This window comes from Odontomachus brunneus, unplaced genomic scaffold (genome assembly GCF_010583005.1).
Source record: "Odontomachus brunneus isolate Ranch 3 - 2012 unplaced genomic scaffold, Obru_v1 Obru_scaffold_044, whole genome shotgun sequence".
NCBI classification, from domain to species: domain Eukaryota; kingdom Metazoa; phylum Arthropoda; class Insecta; order Hymenoptera; family Formicidae; genus Odontomachus; species Odontomachus brunneus.
This window is the reverse complement of record NW_022639494.1, coordinates 1,077,030-1,097,608: the sequence shown is the minus strand read 5'-3', so window position 1 is coordinate 1,097,608 and position 20,579 is coordinate 1,077,030. Positions and strand designations below refer to the sequence as shown.

At 46.1% G+C, this 20,579-nt stretch overlaps 1 protein-coding gene across 5 annotated transcripts in view; it reads right to left on the bottom strand.

Annotated features, from left to right (window-relative positions):
• Positions 1–20,579, bottom strand: part of LOC116844664 (nucleolysin TIAR) — a 475,685-nt gene that overhangs the window by 451,336 nt on the left and 3,770 nt on the right. For all 5 annotated transcript variants that reach the window (XM_032816518.1, XM_032816513.1, XM_032816511.1 and 2 more), the window contains exon 2: positions 20,205–20,514. In XM_032816518.1, the coding sequence (XP_032672409.1) occupies positions 20,205–20,456 (252 nt within the window). In that variant the 5' untranslated portion in view covers positions 20,457–20,514. The remainder of the gene's footprint in view (positions 1–20,204; positions 20,515–20,579) is intronic.

The following is a 20,579-nucleotide window of genomic DNA, read 5'->3' as shown; positions in this document are numbered from 1 at the left end:
GAGCGAGAGGTGCGACGAGGGATGAAATTTTCGGCGAAGCGCGACGAGAAACAGAGAGAGAGAGAGAGAAAGAGAGAGAGAGACGACGCAAGAGACCGTCCCGAGAAAGAAAGAGAGACAGAGATAGCTGGAAAGAGAGCGACGAACTGGTTACAAAGTTGCGAATTAAAAACACAAAGAAGGACGAGCCGGACGGGAAGAGGGAGTGGGTGTCGGCCGAGGAAGGGTAGATTTGAGACAAAGGGTGCCGCGGGAACAATGGCTTGTAATCTCGAGCCCTTAGAATAGCCCTGTCCTGCGCTGCTCCGTTCAGCACGAGCATGCCTTTCGCCCTCCAACCCCGAATCGAAACCACGGCGCACGATTTTCGGCTCCCTAGCCTGCCCTTCGCCCGCCCAACGAGCAGCTTGTCAGATCTGGCTGAGCACAATGAGCGGGTTAAACGAATCAATTTTTGCGCGACTCTACTCGGAAATTCCATTTCCGTGAGCGACATCCGACTTAGGAGGTGCAGGAAGATAAAGGACGTGGAGCGCCCCGGCGATGAGATGTGGAGGAGGAGGGCAAGGGAGAGGGGTGAGACGGCGGACTCGTAAAAAAGGTAAAGAGATTTCGTGGCCGCGATCGTATTTCCACAGAGGGACGTTGGAAGAAGTGTTTCGAAAGGTGGCAGGAAAATAAGAAGCTTACACGGGGTATTAGCACCGCGCTTTCTACCTGCTGGCGAGAAAAAGGTCGTCCCCGAGAGATTGAGTTCGGAAACCGTCGTATTAACGCGATACAATTTTTATTGATGTGTGCACCGTTCGCAACGGTGATTTGTTAATCAAAGCGAGATCGCAACCGTGAACAAACGATCGATACCAAGTGGCGGTGCCTCTTGGATTTATTCGAACGTGAAACGTTATACGCATACGCGATCCACGTCGTGATGGTATTGCGATATTTGATATCGATCGCGATAATTGCGACAAATAGCGCGACCGCCACGTCGCTGAATATTATCGAGCCGAGATACGCACAAATGAAGTTTGCGAAAATATTAATGCATTATGAAAAGTATGCGGGACAAGCTCAATAGCTAAGGAAACGGTAATCAAAGAAGAATATTGTCAAACTCTGGCGCTGCGGCGCGTTTTATCGTGTTACTTGGCTTCTCAGTCCCCGTTGCTGCCTTACTACTCATTGCCTCACACTCCTTCCTCGTTTTACATCTTCTTCGCAGTCCATCCACAAAGAAGAACTTCCGTGGATTACCATCTCGTCGCGGTTCTTGTTAATATTTATTAGATGCCTAGCGTTGGATGGCGGCGCGGATCGAGAGGATTGCATCGTGTAAGAGGCTACGTGAAACTTTCGTGCTTCAACTTCGCGTCTTCTCAATGAAAGTGATTACGAACAAAAATAAAAAGGGTGCCGCGGAGGGAACAGAGTGTCTCGAATTTCGACCCGTGAACACGGCGCTATTGGAATGTTTAATGACTTTACTTTGTGCAGAATCGCGATAGTTATCGAGCAACAACCTCGCCGCGCCCTTAACTCTCACGCGGCCAAAGTATCCGAAATACCTCATTATAACGAGCGAACGAGCAAACACCTCGTTATCATCACCGAGCCAACTGTAAATTAGTCACGGGATCTGTCATCCGGAGCGAGAAGAAGGCGCGAGAACATGTGCCAACGGGGCAGATCGCGCAGATGGAGCGAGCTTGACTTGTCTCGCCGTCTAATTTGAACAGTGACACTAACGAACTGCCACTTTAATCCGATTTATATTTCGCGGAATCGAAACATTATAAGAATACTCGACGTTTCCTGCCATCATTAATGCAAACAACGTCATGAAGCGTATCCGTGGCGCCGTAGTGCGCGTACTTCACGGTGGCGATGTACCGCAATACCATTCTCAGATAGCGCAGCGGGGGAGAGTAGTCCACGGTGGCCGGCGGCCCGGTTTGCATTTCACAGCAGATATACGGTTATCTTGTACACGTCCGTGACAAAGCCCGTACGTTCTGGTTAAGCGCTATCTAACCCCGCACCCTCGAACGTCCCCCCAATCTGTGTCCGTATTAATTACGGTACTCATTAAGATATCCGGTAATTCGCGGCGAGGCTGCACCGCCGACGCTTGCCGCACGTTACGGCCGCAGCAGCGCACGAGCATCGCAAACCAACGCGGCGCGGCGCGGCGCGTCGCGGCGCCGGCGCGACGTTCCGCCGCGCCAGCACACGTAGAAACGCTCTCGGTATTAATTTAGCAAGAGCGTAATTTTCGTTAATTAATTGATAGATTGTCAACCGAGATAGGCAGGCGCAACCGCATTCGGTACACGCCGGCGTGGCCCGCGAAGCGACTACGGCAGAGTCTAGCCGAGAATGGAATGGAAAAGCTGATGGGGCTGGTTCGGTGTACGTGGCGAATTACTGTGTGCGATCATCTACGGATTAATTAAATTCGATGTAAACGCGCGCACGGCGCCGTGTCACGTCGGGCTGCCATAGCGGGAAAATTGCACTAAACGGTGATTCGTACGCGCGCATTGATCGCGCCGAACTTCCTGCGATTATCAATGTTTATTATCCGCATGTTCGTCAAAACGTTCACGTATTCGTAATGACGACGACGCTCATTTGTCTTAATAAGAGACATGAAAATTTTCAGTGGCACGTGCTTGAGAAAACGTCGGAGAGAGAGCTTTAAAAAATTCACGCCGGTTATTACCGTGATTCCATTTCAATTTCATCACGCTGATAAGATTCAGCACGAAAAATGTAAGAACGAGAATATTCTGAATAACAAGTTTCTCTCTCAAAATTCCATAATCTCTTCGACCAAGTTCAATGAACTTTGCGCATTTCTTATGTGGACAAAAACGTAGCGTTGTATCGAAAACATTGAATAATACAAATCACAATTTAGATGCTAAATTGTCTGGATATTTGCGGTCTTGAACAGCAGTTGTGTCAAATACCAAAGCTTGACGCGCCAAAGATATCCACTCGATAAATTCGCAAAACACAATCTTGTCTGGCGTTAATCGAATTCGTAGATTTCGTTTCGAGTCCAAACCAAAATCTTTCTTTGACGCTGTCGTGGCATTCGTTAAGCGCCGTTAAAATGTAAATATCGTCCGCGCAGTGAGCTTAGTGGAGCGTAGTGAAGTGTAGAGAAGTGAAGTTCAATCAACGTGAGGCTATCCAGAATAGAGACTGGACGCCACGGAGTTCCGAGTGCGGAACGATACGGGATGTTCGGGATACAACGGCGGGTTCTGCCGGTTGGACGTCGGTGGATTTCAGCGCGAAATGGTGAGCGTTCAATTTCAACGCTCTCGCAAAGCACCATATGATGCGACGCGCGCAAAATCGCATCGATTATCAGCGAAAGAAATAACGTCTGATCACACACCACTGTTCAAGATTGGAACAACATCCTAATAATTTGATATGCGAATTACAGGATATATGAGAACTCCCTCACGAATATTATCCGACGAACAACCGATTAATTTATTTGATTGGCTCAACTAATCTTATCATGCGCGTGTGTAGCTTTCCGTCCGAACTTGAATCGATGATTGTTCGTTGAGATAGTGAAACGATGCTGATTAAAATTCGGCGTGCCCACAAACCTGATAAGGTGATAACGACAACCATGCAACGTAAGATGGTAACGTAGGAACAAAGACGCAGTAAACGCACACGAATCGGTGTAGCGCACAGTGCACGAATTAAGATACAGCGGCGAGTAACTCTTGATTATTCACGTGCCAGTGCGCGCGCCCGTGCGCGAACTCTAAATAAAATTAATCTCGCGGAATAATTTAAAGGCTAGAAATAGCGCCTCGTTAAATCTCCCGATAGTTTATTTAAAGTTTCGTAATCACACTGTGTGCGCCAATTTTCTAGCCGTGCTGCCAGTGCGCCTGATCGATGATGCAGGAACGACATTAATAAGCACCCACCGGCACACTGTGTACATGACGTATAATAATCTCGATGAATACTGTCGGGTCACATGCGAGTCACAAAAGCGGCCTAAATTTAGTATGCGATGACATGTTGCGAGTTTTACGAGGCTAGATTGTCGGTAGACCAAAGTCTTACAACGAATTAACTAGCTTTCGATTATGCATTAAGTTATTTGCATCTGTATCGCCCGCGTAAAATTCGCGGTCGGAATTTAATCACACGAAATGATTTGCACACACGCTTGCCCGTATAAGTGTATGTGTGTGTGTGTGTGCGTGTGTGTGCACTCGTGCGATTTTCACGACGGGGCTTCTACGAGCGTACAAATCACAGGCATGCTTCGATCGTTAGCGGAAAGTAATTGATTACTTTGGCCGGCACGCATTTTCGTAGCGAAATCGGCTCTCTCATTCGCCGAATGAAAAATGGCCGTGTTAACGAAGTCGGACAACCAGCTCGTGGCGACGGAGGAGAAGACGAGAACCGGCTTTGCGGCGTACTTCGGTAAACTTAAGAGTCACGACACACCATATTATGTAACATCAGTAACTTCCTCCGCCGCCGCGACATTCACTGGCTCTTTGTGCATTTCGCTTGCATATTTGCCATCTTGTCAACGTTTACTTTTTCCTCTCAGTATTTATCCATTTAATTAAGTAACCTTAATGAAACATTCGCACTTGCTATCCGTTTCTTAATTTTATATATGTTACTTTGCAACTGCACGTAAATTGAAAGAATTGCACATTTCTCTTTATATGAATAACAGATCACGTCTCGATTGTCCTATAAAATTGCGAGTTCCTTCATTATGTGTTAAATTAACGAACCACGTGTCCGCATACTTCGCGTCTGTTTGTCACCGTTCGCTTCATTTGGTTTCCTATTTGTTTGATTTTTATTTGGTTCTCATTTCTAGTTTGATTCCTTTCTCCCTTCGCTGTTTGCTTTCACACTTCCGTCTACTTCGCAGATACTCCAGCATTCTCATTACTTCCGCCTTCCTCCACTGCGGATTTCTCTTCCATAACCACACGTGAACCCTTTTCCAGCGTCCTTTGCACCTCCTGGGAGTACGGACGGCGGGCGCTTAAATTCATAAGAGCCGTGAAATGCGGTGCGAATTTGCGATGTGCTAAAGTTAATTCTTGTCGGTTTTAAAGGGGATTACACGAGTTGACCGCACTTGGGTCATCCTTAGGGTAACACGTACTGCTACCACACCGTATACATAACGAGCAAAAAAATCTCGTTGGCTCATTATTCGAGCCCGATTATTCGGAACGATTACGACGTAAATTATTGTTTCGTTTATTACGACCAAAAAAGAATCGATGATTTTATTTGGCCGATTTGTTCGATCAGTTTATCGGATCATTTGAATAGTCTTTTGCCCCGCGTATATTTCTTCTCGTATATTTTTTCGCGCGCGGTATACAAACTCGTTGATAATTCCCGTTTGGTTTATAAATCAGTTGCATCAAGTGTTATTATCTTGCTGGAGTGGTTAAATTTTGCAGCCATTCGTGCTTTCTGCCCACCCGCCTCCCCCATGACCATAAACCACACAGAATTTCAAATTCTGGTTGATTATTAGTAGATGCGACACCTCCATCCGTCCTGGCTTTCCCGGTTTTACTCCTCTTCAACCCCTTCTCGTCACCCCTGGCCGCATCGTGCGCTGATGTATGATTTAATGCTGGTTTCTAGAGTAGACCGAGCAGACAGAAAGAGAGAGAGAGAGAGAGAGAGAGAGAGAGAGATCGCGCAAAGCGGGTAGAGACTGGCAGTGGTGTAGAGAGGTGGGCCTTAGGGTGGCTGGGGATGGTATAAGGGTTTGCACGGTGTAGTGTTGCAGTGAGCTCATTAATTTACTAGTAAGCGCCAAAGGGTGGCTTAACAAGGCGCTACGTCCCATTTTATTAGGTAAAATTGAAGACACGCTCCAGGAGACCTTTCTGTTGCGCGGTAGGGTTATGAGCATATTTTCATAAACGAAAGAATGTCTCGCGGATCGTGATAATCGACTTAAATTGGATACGCCGTCACGCGTTATAAATTACGGGGTGTAGCGTTGGCTGGAAGAGCAAAGTGAAATTCTGTATCGTGGTACTGCATAAACGCAAGTTTCGAGACATCTAATCGTACGAAATATCTGAATTTAAGCAAAATACCCAACGTGATAGTGGAATAACTATTGCTTCTTCTTATTTAGTTTGAAAATCAAATTTCGACAAGCATGTTTGTCATTACAAATTGATATACAAGCGACAGAACCAGGCATTATGTAACATGTACGTGATGTATATGGGTTACCGGCATTATGCAAGAATCAGATATTGTGTAGAATACCTAGGCATTCTACAGAATGTCTATCAATTTTTATATATAATGCCTAGGTATTTCATATATAATTCCTAAGTATTTTCCATACAATGCCGAATTTCTTTGCCTGTAACATATATATATAATGTGAGCTAACGCACTTATAAAAATTCAAACTTAGTACGAGGCGTTCGTAGAAATAATTGACTTCGTTTTTGCGAGCAAATGGCATACAGAAAAGATAATTCTATTATGCATGCTGATGTGTACCATCACTCGATTCTTGCCGTGGTTAATTAACTCGGCTGATATTCCGTAGAAGGTAGTACTCGTAACACGCTTTAGTGCCGGAAGATAAATACGTATAGGGTTAATGCATGTCCTCGGCTTCCTTCCGCGAAGAAGATCGTCGGTAGCTGAGCGAAATAACAAGATTCCTGTATTTATCCTCGGCTTAGAAGGACTCGAGCCTTCATCACATTCTCGTGTCTATGGCAGTTTCTCAAGAGACTTTCCTATCTCACCTGACATCCTCTATCCGTTTTCCTCTTCTCTATCTGTCCGGTATATTTCTCACGCTACATCGGACGAATGTTTCCAATCCGTCACGAATCCATTGTGATTTTTTTAAATTTTTCTAAATTCTAGGTTCTCGAGTTCTCTTCGACGAAAGGTACTTTTCGATGTTCGATCGATTGCGCATCTGAAAGCTTTTTCGCATTTATTTCAAAGTGCAATCGCGAGTTCTCCTGCTTTCATTTCGCTCTTCCTTAATGATTAATCCCTTTATCGGGCAATACTGGCCAACCTGGTCATTAGGAAAGTACTGAAAAATACAAAACGTTGTGTCAGAGCGCGCTTTGTGTTTTCGGGCAATTAAACATTTCCATTTTCAATTTCTCGTTGGCGTCAAGTGCCCGAGTTCGGTCGGTGGTTAGCCTGTGGCTGACGATCGTTGATTCGTTTATCGCTTATCTCTCTCCCTCGCGCTCCCTCACTCCTCTTTTCTGCCTCTTTGTTGCTTCCATTTTTTTTTTCGTGGTTTTCCATTTCGTGCAACCTCCCTTCATCCCCGTTACATCGGCAACCCCACCATTCGAATCACCCTCGAGGATCGAACGGATACCAAGCAATTATTTAACGCTGCGTACTGTGGCTTTGGTTTGTCTCGTTGAAATACGGCAGAATCCCGCCTATCGAAACGCCTCTTGTACGAAGTGACAGTTCCATCGATTATCCTATTATCATCGAACACTGAAAGCCGACTGTATACTAATGAAATAAATTTAGATTCGGTTCACAATTATCTGATTATTGCAGCACCTCCTCCCCTCTCTCGTGGTTGGTGCATTCGAAAAAGTGTATCTTTAAATCATTATCTCACATTGCACGCGTGTATCGCATACATCATCACGATAATTTAACGATCTTAAATGTTTTAGCGAAATTTAGGAGGCGAAGGTATATGAAAGTACATATTTGGGAGCAATTATCTCTCGTTACGTTTTACGCGTGCAATTTTCATCAAAATTACAACTGTCAATCACACAGTAAACAATGACGCTTCTGTTTAATCGGTACAGACATTATGCAGTCTATTGAGAGAGAGAAAGAGAGAGAGAGAGAGAGAAAAAGAGTATTGCGTTGATAAATTATTCTTTTGTGTTACGTTCATACCTTCCCGTATATTAATATCTTTAATTTTAACGATTACGTTTATATCACGCTGATATAAACTCTCTCCACATATACACAGAGTGTGCGTGATAGTGTTCGAATGGCTAGTTTCTAGTACAACGCGCATGGTATTGCGTTAGGACCAACTTGGGAGCAAGCAGGTGCTCTGCAGCTTTTCCCAGGGGAGGTATCACATCCTCGCAAACCAGAAAATATGTCTCGTAGACAAACGTTAGCTGCGATGCAGAAAACTCTCGTAAACGGATAAATTGTACGACGGGAAATACGATCGTTCCGAGAAGCTGCGCGCATCGACTGTGCTCGAATCATCGTTCATTCTTCCGTGCATTATTCCCTTTCCCTGTTTAAAAAATGCGGCTATCGCCAACGACCGCGACATTTGCACAATGGGACGACCTAGATTCAGCGACAAAGAAATCGCGCGACGACCTCTCAGAGACGAGGCAGATGTTTCATAATGTCATAATTTCGTCTAGATGCGATCCTCCGATATTGCAAACGCGGCGCTTTTGCTTCGTGGCCGCCGCTCAACGCTGACATGACACCGATAGTCAAATCGCGATGATATTCATCCAGAATCGAACTGACAATCTTGATATACATCCGCGTGCGCGCACAAACGCCTGTATAATAGAATATTACTGTCTGGGATCTCGTTTCAACGGACACGGCATACATACGAACCCTCCATCATGCACCGAGTTATACGTAAGTATGCAAATACAATGCGAGCGAATATTTTATACGTGGCGAGCACTTGGCAGAAAGAGCGGTCACGCCAAAAGAAAACCCGGCTGAAGCAAAGGCGGCGTCGGCGGCGGCGTCGGCGGCGAAGGGTGGTAACGGGCAGGGCGATGAAAAAGGAAGAAAAAAAAAAGAAGGGAGAAGAACGAGCAAAGCTCGGACGGCTCTGCCTGTCGGGCCGGCATCGCATTGCACGCAGGATTAAAAACCTCAGCAAGAAATATAGCCACTGCAAAAGCTCTCATTTGCAATCTACTCTCGCCGCCCTCGGCTTCCTGCCGCGCTACTTTTCCCCCGCGACAAGGCGCTGGAACGGAAGAGGAGCGAGGATAACACGCTGAAAACCGCGCGTTGCCCTACGTTGCGCCAAACGACACATCGGCAGGGTGCACCTGTGCGATCGCGAGAGACGGTTTGACGCTCGCAAAATCCTCTCTTTTTCTCTCTCTGTCTCTCTCTCGCTTGTATTTGAGAAGACTATCGAACAGCACGATACACGATATTGGATCAATACGGAAAACAGAGTCAGGTTCGAGCATGCACACACACATACACACACTCACATACATACACGCTTGTTTTATACTTTTTCGTTCGTTGCCAATTTGCGCCAATTTGCGCGTATCGCTTAACGGTAAATTTCCCTGAGATTAATTGAACGTTTCATTTAACGCCGCCTCGTAGAACGACGGACGACGGCGGACATTTACGTGCTCGGAGGGGCTGGATTCGCGCGGCGGCTTGGATACGGTAGCCGCGTACGTACGTACGGTGGAATATGCTAAGCATTGGGCAATAATCCAGCCGCGAATTCAGCGAAGGGCTTTGCACGCACGGATACCTCTCCTCCATGATCTTTATTTTTGTTCCGCCCCCTACTCTTATTTTCTTTTGTTCGTTCACGTCTCACCTGAGATCCAGCTGCCCGTGAAAGGGGTTCGAGGGCAGGCATCGACTCCGGACGAGGGTCTGCATGTTGTTGCAGAGAGATCGACCGGTGGAATAGCGCGGAAAGGGCGCGGAGGTGGGGGGTTAACGACCCCGATAGTCGCGGTAGAACGTGCGTGAGCCCTCGCACGACTGATTACGAGTGAGCGACCCTTTGACGATCACGATCGGCCAGCTCGACGCACGAGAAGGCGAGAGCGACGGAGAACGAACGGAGACGACGCGAGAGAGCGAGCGTATGTGTGATCGATCGGAGTGTGAGCGGCGAAGAGAGCATCGCCTTAGGGGCCCGCCGGAATGAAGGGGTTAGTTATACCGATGTGATACGCGGCTGCTATCGTGTATCAGCGCCGATAAATCACCGGATGCGACCACTCCGACGCGAACACGTTAGGAAAAGCGTTTGCGAGTTGTGTTTCTGCCATGCGATCATACAGAAGAACGTTTCGAAGGACGACTAGGTGGGATTTGCGAATGCTTCATCGACGCGAAATATCGTGAAAACTTTGTGTCCAAGACAGACAGACGATCCTCTTTGACCGCGCACGTCTGTACTCTAACGCATCGAGTTGACGGGTACTAATCGTTTGCTGAGCCTAGTTTACACAACAGAGCTCACAATAAAATGCACGCGGGGCCATGGCGCAGTTTAACGTCGCTGTGAATTTCGAGTACAGTGCGCTGTACTAATCGCCGTAGTCAACTGACTTGTGTTTGCGCACACGGATAAATCCTCTCAGCGGCAGGGATAAATCACGGAATATACCGTGCCACGAAGTTTGGGAGTCATGTCGGTATCAGCGTTTTTGCTGCGCTTCTAATCGCAAACATTGCATTAGAAGCGGTATTTGCGAACAAATTTTTCGTTTATATTACATGTACATCCGCCATTTATGACAAATTCACGCGTTTGTAAAAGATTCAGATCTGCTTGCAGGTTCTGTCCGTGAGTTATTTCGTAGTGTCATGCAATGCCGCACCCGTAATTGAATTGAATAATTCGTGCCACGTCAACGAACTTTTTTCTTTTTTACGTAGATTGCACACATCAGAGAAAATATAAAATTCGAATATTAAATTGCATATTACATCGTTTCCCTCGCGAAATATACAAGGTGTCCCATGACAAACTGTACATAGTAAAAGAACATGAGATTGATCCTGGAATGGATTTAAAAATTTTCATGTAAACATGGATGAAATTATAATAATTATCTAGATATTTTCAAACCTAAGAACCAGATCTGATTTACCTTTCTTGATTTTCTCAAAAAAGGTATTCCCAAAGAAGATTTGTCACATCAAATGTTTCTTCCCATTTTTAAGAAAAAAAATGAAGAAAAACGCGCCTGACGAAAGTATTTGCTCGGCCACGAGCATATTGAGCAATCACTTGTATTCTGATTCATCGATATATTGATCTTCCTTCTCTGATTCGATAATGGGTAAGTGGTGCGTGCAATCGGATGGTGGTCAGTAACTAGGCGTAACAAGAGCACTGACTTGCCGGCGATGTCAGGCGGTATATAGCGGCCCATGGACCCTTGAATTCGTATTTATGTTTGTACCCGCCGTTTGGCAGCGGCGGCGGCGGCGGTGGCAGCGGTAGCGAGAGTCTCGCGGAATTGAAATGCAAATAGTGGGATCCGGGATGCAAATTCCGGTTGCACGGGGTAACGCCAGCCAGCCATCCTGAACGAATGAGCGGACGAACGAACGAACGAGCGAGCGAGCGAGCGAACGAACGAACGAACGGACGAAACGAACGAACGGACGAATGAACGAATGAACGAACGAACGGAGGAACGAATGAGCGGACGAACGAACGAAACACAGCCCCACGCGGCGTGGATCAGTTCAGAACGGAACCAAAAGGAACGGAACTGAGTGGACCGCGGATAGAATGGGGCTGAGCGAGGCAGAGGGTGAGCGATGAGTGCGGCTGAAGAAGAAAGACAAAAAATTGATTGCAATTCGGCGCCACTCTCGGCTTGCCCGAGATAAAAGTAATGCGTTTCGTGCATAACGAGTCGCTCCACCTCCGCCGTCGCCGCTGCCGCCACCCAACACCCACTTCCACCCTTCGACCCTCGTATGTTGCCCACGTTCTTTCCCCTTCCGACCTCTTTTAGTCGACGCCGTTTTGTTTTCTGCCGCTTTCTCCGTCTCGTGATTTCTTTTTTTTTTCAGCTAGCACGCGAAGCGGAAGTACGTCGTACGTCGTTGATCAGCTTAGTAGACGATCGCGAGCGCTTCATTGAATCGGAAGGATGCGGTTATATTGCTTTTTCGTTGTTTATTCGAGATCAGCTGTTAAGGCTTTGCAGAGAAGGTTGATAAGAGATGATACTTAATGTATAAAACAGATTTTTTAATGAGACGAGAGAATGTACCGTTGCTTTGTATGATTTACTGCGCGTACCACGAAATTATTAAATGAGCAAATGAAATGTCATGGTCGGTCGGGACTTACATTTTAATGAACGTTTGTTAAAAAAAGATACGTCGGGGCTCTCTGCTGAGTTTGTTCGGTCGCTAATCGTGGCAATCTCCTTGACATATCGTTTGCCTCATTACTCTTTCACATATTCTCAAAGATAGGAAAAACACAACTGAAGTATGTTGCCATAGAGGAAGAAAAAGCAGACGTTGAAACGGGAAACACTGTCAAAGTTATGCCAGGTATAAAATCTATTAAAAGATCGACTAATGACTTTAGACGAAACGTTTAGTAATCTCCTGTCTTCCACCCTCTTTGGCTTGTACAGAATTGGATCGATACTTTATAATTATATTAAGTGGAGTTGTCGGAGGCGGCGCCATCGCTACATCGCTTACTTCGAAGTAGAAGTATCACTGCATCGGGATGGACGACAATCGGACGGTTAACAGGAAATAATTGGACACTCGTAGTTATCAGGCAGCCAAGCATATCCGTTATTCTCTGAATGGCTAAGGATCGGCTGTCAGTATTAGCTGGATATCGTTGAGATATCTACCTACTTGGAATACGCGGAACATATCTATTTTCTGTCACGTTTACCGTGTTGATCAAATTACCGATCACGCACGACATATCTCGTAGCGTGCTATTGCTCGATGGACATTGGAATTTAAACATCCTGTTTAGCCTAATTGATAAGTTCGCCCGTCACTTCTGCTTAAAATTATCAATCTTGATTTAGCCGATCAGATTCGCGGGTCCGTAGAAGAGCCCAGCCGGTTGCTCACTATTACATAGCACTTTCGTTTGCAGCCAAATTACAGCTCACATTATATATTAAAATCAGCTGTAAAGACGTAAAAAGACATCATCGACACGTGTGACTCTTCTTTTTTCTGGCAACACAAACGATTAGGGAAAGCCGTTGAGCGATAGTATCTGTTCCCTTATCTCCTCGAATATTTCATAACAAAAAGTGTAACAAAAAAACCGACGTGTTTGACGAAACGAGATATGATTCGTACCGAATTTATCTACGCGAACGCCCGTGCAATCCCGATCGTGATGCTCTACTTGGTATGCCGGCCGGCACACTAGACCAACGTGTTCCACAGCGACAAACTGCCGGACAGAACAGTAAGGGCAAAGGGCGTCAGCGAGAGTACGGCGCGGTACCCGTGCTGGTGGGAATGCCATCGATTACGTCGAAATTAACATTTAAAAGCGGAAAATTTGCAAGTGCCAGGAAGCCCGGCGCGGAGCTAACTGTGGACTGCGCGCGGGGGCTGCCGTACATAATATAAGTTGCGTACACGTGTGCCCTCGTTACCGGACGCGGACGATCCGCGAGCGGGAACACGGACGAGCGAGGGTGGAGACGCGGGATATGGAGGCCGAGAGAAAGAGAGAGAAAGAACGAGTGCGAGCGAGAGAGAAAGAGAGAGAGAGAGAGAATCGTCGAAAAGGGTTGCGGCGGGGATAGAAGCGGGAGATTGGTGACGGGGAGGTGGGCTCTCTCTCGGTGGCAGAACCCTCGCTGCTAAATGTAAATGTCCGGCATTTGTTACTTCGCCTGTATGACCCGCTGTTTGTTTGTATCCGCGGTACGAGAGCAGCGCGGCGGTGACGGTGGTGGCGGCGGCGGTGGCGGCGTCGGCGATGGTCGCGGTGGTGGTGGTGATGGTGGTAGTGATGGAGGCGGCCGCGGAGACACGGGGGTAAAACGGAGGAAGCAGGAGAAAGAGCAAGTACCACCAACGCGGCGCAGTGCTATTCGGCGTGGTTTTTGCCCCTGCTTTTGGTGCACGTCTTTTTTCTATTTTTGCCTCGGTCCCCTCCTCCTCACGGCCCCCCGCCGGGCTTCGCGCGGACCACCGCTTGGGCGCACGCTCATTTGTAAAATTTTATGATAGCCCCCGCTGCGTTGTATCCATTACGTTGTATCCATTACGGACCGTGCGGCCGTTCTTTTTTACGAATTTCGTTTTAATTACTGGCCGGTCCGACCGCGCCATAGCCTTCGGCGCGCACACACGATCGAGGGCGCGAGCGCGACTCTAAACGACTTTGCACATCGATCTGAGAATATTCCCGCATATTGAAATCACGTGAAATTGCGCGGCGTATCTCGCGGCCGATGCCGACGATTGTGATTTCCTCCGCGCCCATCGTTAAGCTACGCTGCGCGAGATAGAGCGCGATAAACGGCGAATAAATGGAAGGTCGGGACAAGGACATTAAAAACACAAAGGCTTGTAAAATTTATTCGACCGGTCAAAGGTGCGTGGATTTAACGAGTGTCGGGCGCGATTAGAGAGAGAGAGGGGGAGTTCGACATAATTAAAAACAAAGCGGAAGCGATTTAATTTCGCCTCGCCAACACATTACGTTGCAAATTTCTGCGCGAATCTCCACCGATGACATCATTTCTAGGCTATTTAATAATGTATAACAAAAATATATTGAGCGTTCATTTACAATCAAAAATTAATTTTTTTTCTTTTAAATCGTCTTTTTTCTCTTTCATATTCTTCGAGGCGTTATTTTTTGCACCGAAATCGAAAACATTTCCAAAATCGATAGTAAGCAAAAGCAATCAGGACACTTCCATCTCACGCATTTGACAAACTCGATATTGATTGGCACATAGAATTCTATAGATAAAACGCGCGCAAAAAAATAACAGACTATTGCGGATATCGTCACTTTTTTTCAGCAATATACATATAAACTTTACGTTCCACTAGACCGCGATTAGATAAATAAATCACATGCGCGCAAATAGATCGAGTAATAAGATATAACGTAATTGATTGTTGATTCATGCGAATAGATCGAACAGTATCTGTCGTAATTGATTGCGTTTCTCTTTTTTTTTCTATTCTTGCGCAATACAGGACGTTTTTATTTTATTACCCAGGACACGTAACACAATATGGTATATACCAATTACCGATTTTTTTGTGTAGGCACATACGCGAGATACAGTTACCGATATAAAATGTTGCAAGTGTATCGCGGTAAGGGAGTTAAAAAAATATAATATAATTACATACGTCAACTTGGAGAGATTTGTCCGCCGTAATTAAAAGCGCGATTTCTATGACAAAAAGAAACGTTTATTAACGCAATAGAGTAGTTAAATTTAGTAATAAAAACAAAAGTGAGTGATGTCGGGATATTGTATCAGTCTGCAGTGACGGATTCCAATATAACATCGCTCGTTATAATCGCCTGTCAAGCTGAATATGTTAAATGTAACACGACGATTCCGGCACCTTGGCGCAGTACCTGCGGTACAGAGCTTATTTGGATAATAGACTGCAGCTTGAGCTAATAATATTCCATCCTACGAGGCAAATAGACCAGAATTTGGAATCAAAAACGCACAACGGCTCGCCTTTTTCTTCTCGCTATATTACCCATCCCCTACTCCGCGACTGCCACGCCAGTCTTTTTAGTCCGGTAAGAAGGGAGCATTGTACAGAAAACTTCCACGCGCCGCGTCGGGCCGCGTCACCGACTGCCATACTTGTGTGAGACCGCCACTCTTTTGATATTTCAACGTAGTAGACGAGTGGCGTGTCGTAATGAAATCATCTCCAGTGCTTTGATCTTCTCCCCGTGCGGCACACCCCCTGGCCACCACCGGCAACCTCCGCGTCGCTTTCCCTTGAAAACGCGAGGCCACCCCCTCCGGCCACCCCTCACGAATGTCCCACTCAGTCTCAGCCGGCACCGCCGACTCTACCCTCTCCACCCGCACCCCGTATTCGCGTTCACGCAGGCAGGCACATGGTCCACCCCAACCTATCTACCCCTATAATGAGTTCCTTCTGCACTTTCTTCTTTGCCGCAACACATTTTTACCATGCGAAAAGCAATTTCCTAATTATGACAAGTGCTAACCGGTTATCCTTTGTCGGATGCGTCTTTGTTACTCTTTTCGTTACATTCGCCAGCCGGCTCGTAATTATCGTCGCGCACGATGTTTTCCACACAGCGGTGCTAATAGAGTCAGGCGTAAAAGTGCGCATCGCGCGACGCAAAAAGAATTCGGCGCGATATTGCGCGCCGGCAATCATGAGGTGGTTCCCTTTGCGCGAAAGACGACGATAAACGGTGACGATGATGGATGTCGGGGTTGTTGCGTCGGAGGTAACGTCGAGAACACGAGACGATGAAGTGGCGCGAATGAGTCGCCTTTTTCTTTCGCATGATACGAGTGGGGGAGGGAGCCTTCGATAGCGCTAAGTACTTGTCTTTCGGTTTAACGCTCCGTGGACACGCCAGATGAGGGAAAGAAAACAAGGCAAGCGATGCAAATTAGGTACGCACAGTCCACATTTCATCTTCTCTGTACGATAAAATGTATGAACGATGGAAGTGCCACTAATCGAGGAACGATTGTTTCCTGATGATCGTATCTAATCACGTTTCATGTGTTTGCTGTAATGCAGCTCTTTAACGATTCACGAGGCCGCCAATATAACGAAGTATACTCTTACGAGAAACAATAATTTCAATTAATGAAACACTCTTGTACGGCATAAACGAGAAAGTTTCAGTAGGAGTTTGATAATCGCTCCGTTACACGAGATTCTATTTAACATTTCCAGCATCGGCATCTTCACTGTTACTATTTATCGTATGATCGTTTAGTGATTCGCAACGTTAAGTGATTCATGTAATCTTGCCTTTACTCACGCGAGTAAAATTTCAGTATCCATTTCATGTCATGTGACGATAGGCTCAGAAAAGTAAGTGGTGAAAAAGAAAGACGGTAAAACTGATTGTTTGCCTGAATGGGGGGAAAGGCGACAATACATACAGATGAATAACGTGGGGTACTATTTATTAGTGACTACAGTGGACAGTGACGATGATCGATACGCGGATGAGCGAGTTGACGAGGACGCCAAGAAGCAGAAGAGAGGAAAAGGGAGGAGAAGCTTGTTCTTTGTACGAGAGAACCATGACCGTGGCGGCTATATAAGGTGTATCGAGCAACAAGGACTAACGGCCTTTAATTAATAAAGTTACGCGAACAACTCTCAAAGTCTTCCTGCCCCCTGCCCCCTCCTCCTGCCCCCTCTTCACCTCACTCCTCACTTGGATAGCAGCTATTTCCTTCGCTTTAGAAATTCTGGTATTTTCCCCCACTCCCCCCTCGTTGCTTCTTCGTACTTTGGTCCTCTGTAAAGGCCTACCTGCGAAGTTGTAACCCTTTATTGGATGAGAAAGCGCCTTCCGCTTATCTTGCAGAGATACTTTTCCGCGAATTTTCACTCGATACCGATAATTATGCTCATATCTCAAATGTTGCTTAGTGGATAAATGTAAGAGACGTTTACACGCTTTGAGACGATGGACGATGTAGTGATATCTGTGTGTGTTCGGTGAGGAATTTGCGAGACATATCGCGTCAGGACGTGCACGCACCCAATGGGCAACGTCGATACAAGATAATGCTATCGGAGCATGACTAAATATTGATGTTAGACGCTGCTGGCAACAGGTGCTACCGCGTTTCTTCCGTTTTTCATCTTATATGCTGTATGAAGAAGTGTGTATGTTACGTTGAGCGCGTAACACGTAAGAAAAAAAAGTAAATGCATCCTCCATTTTTAATTAAATGTGAAGTGATTTTCAAGGGAGTCTTGGGGATCGAACGAGGGAGATATCGTCTCTGTACGATCAATCGTCCTGAAAGTAAAATTACAGGAAACGCGCAAAGCAAATTCTGCTCGAGAGGAAACGGGATATCTGTCTTCGTTCGAATAAATCCCGTGTACACGCGAAAGGTTAGAAATTCATTTTTAAGCACGCTTACTGAAATTTCAACTTATTGAAATTTATACGCGCAGCCCTCAAGAAGCCACTGTGTATAGAGCGTGTACGTATTTTACAGTCACGTGTAGACGTTCCGAATTTGTAATACATACGGATGTCGTGGCTCGCGCATATATAACGCTGCGTATGTATATAACGGGTATACGTCATTGCTATGTAGATTACACAGTACATATACACGTACGTAATACGTTACCCATATAATACGCTTGTGTAGGACTTCACCACGTGTATTAAGAGTCAGCGACATTTTCACGTGCATTACACGTACTTTATATGCAGCATAATGGAAATAGACGTGTAGTAAATTCAACGTGGTTTACACAGAATAACGTAAGAATCACTTCACACGTCGTTTATTGACCAAACGTCTCGCATACCGCACGTACGTTTCACGTGCCGTTGCTTTTTCCGACCTCGAAACCTGTCAGTCTTTCCACACAACTGACACGCGAAATCTCATTAAACTACAAGATTTCTTAGTTGCTCGACTGAACAAAAAAAGTCAAATTGAAATATGACCTTTTGACGTGCTGTCTGTGTATCACGTAAAAATTCGGTGAGAAGCTGGTGCAATCGATTGACTCGCGCGAAATCGCGATACATATTTTCTCCTCATTGACGCCGCCGGCGCCAAGAGCGGAAAAGGTTGAGGATCTTTTCAAAATGTGCTGCGCAGCTACAGGGAGTACACGAAGACCAATCCCCCGTTCCGGAAAAGGAAGCACCACCCGTAGATTGCCAGACTTCAAGAATTAAACCGCGTTCTCGCTGCCAACACCGTGACGTCTTGCTCGCACTACGGCGCATCGGCCGTCGTGCTTCTCGGGAGAATCTTCCGGCGAGTTATGGCTTGCTAAAGAAAATTGACTTGAATCTACGCCAGGATAATAAAAGCGCATAGCTGCGAGAAAGCGCGGGCGAGAAAAATGAAGAAACAATCCCGACACCCCATGGCCGATATCGGCGCGGTGGAGAGAAGGTCGTTTGGGGCCCGTAGGACACAGCCAAGGCAAATCCCTCTCGTTATATGGACTATAGATTGCGGCTGTCGGCCCCAATGTTAATAAATATCTATTAGCACGCTTCGAAACCTTGCGTCGCGATACCAATATTACGAGCGATATTAAACGCGACGCGGATATTGCGTTATTTTGTCTCGAACATTTGGCCTGCCTTACACCCCTCGCATCCTGTATATTTACGCTGATATCTATATGTCGCAATCGTCCTTCGAATATTAAACGGAAATGCCGCGAATAGACACGTCTGCTCTAATGCTTTCGCTATTTTAATTCTTTAGTAATAGGCATTGCGGACACAGCACATGATTATCAACCCTTGAATACATGATGTACGCACCGAAAGGGCATTCTGTGCGAAAAAATCAAAACGGCAAAGAGTACATTCTCTTTGTAGAAAGTTCCTTCTCTTAGAGAGAAAATTGAATTTGGGGATGGAGGAAAATTAATAGTATCTTCACACCTTTTCAAGCGGATAATCCCCAACGATGATTAAAAGATGATCCTCAACCTCGTCGAATTCACTTCGACATGATTTTACGTTTAATTGGAAGAAGTCAGTCGGAGATGCAATGTGTTAATTGCGCGTTAACACGCCACGCTAAACAGCACTGACACTGACACTGAGATACGCAGCACTCCTTAATCGCTGCTATTGACAGGACAGCCTGCATCACCTTCGTTTTGTAGATGACGTAACCGACTTTATCGGCTAACTAATGATGGCTAACGTAATAACAAGACATATTGAAATCACCATCGATGAGACTCGAATGTGTTTCATTGCATTAGAGAAAACTAAGTGGGAGCTTCATAAAATCAAGCGCATTTTGTCCGATTAATGTTGACGTACTTATGTGAGGATAATCGCGTTATATAGGGCAATCAGCTATTGTTCCAGTGCCTATGCCGTTGCGCGCTGTTAGTTATAATGGCGCTCTTTTGCTAATACGCACGTACATTATATACATTATATACAATCTAATATAATTATCGAATGTATAAGAGCGAAATTTACAATGAGGCGATGATATCGTTACGATATTTACCGCGTTATGACAGCCATTTACAAAACACAATACACACACACATACATACACATACGTTACACCCACCCCAAGCGGCGCGACGTATCGATACTTCTCGATGGCGTTCCGAACGTGTCGCGTCGAACAAGCAATCGAATGGTCTTTTACCTTATTCGGTGTCGTTGCTTGTTGCTGCGGCGAACAGCTGGTGCTGTGTATAGTCGGCTGATTGGTCGTTGCCGGCACGATGCCCTGATGATTCAGATGGCTCAGCTGATTCAGCTGCGTGAGCTGCTGCGGTTGCTGCACCGGATTCTGGTTGTTGGCCTGCAGCTGTTGATGATGCGACTGATGCGCGGGGTGAGTCGTCTGATGATGCGTCGCGGGGAAGGTGGGTACCGTGAACGGGACGAACAGCATCGGGCTGCCGAGGATGTGCGCACCACCTCCACCCAATGCCCCCGTCTCCTCCCTACACCTTTTTCGTGCGTTTTTGGTTTTGGGTAACTCTTTCTACTCCATCAACCGTGTTTTTTTTGTTTT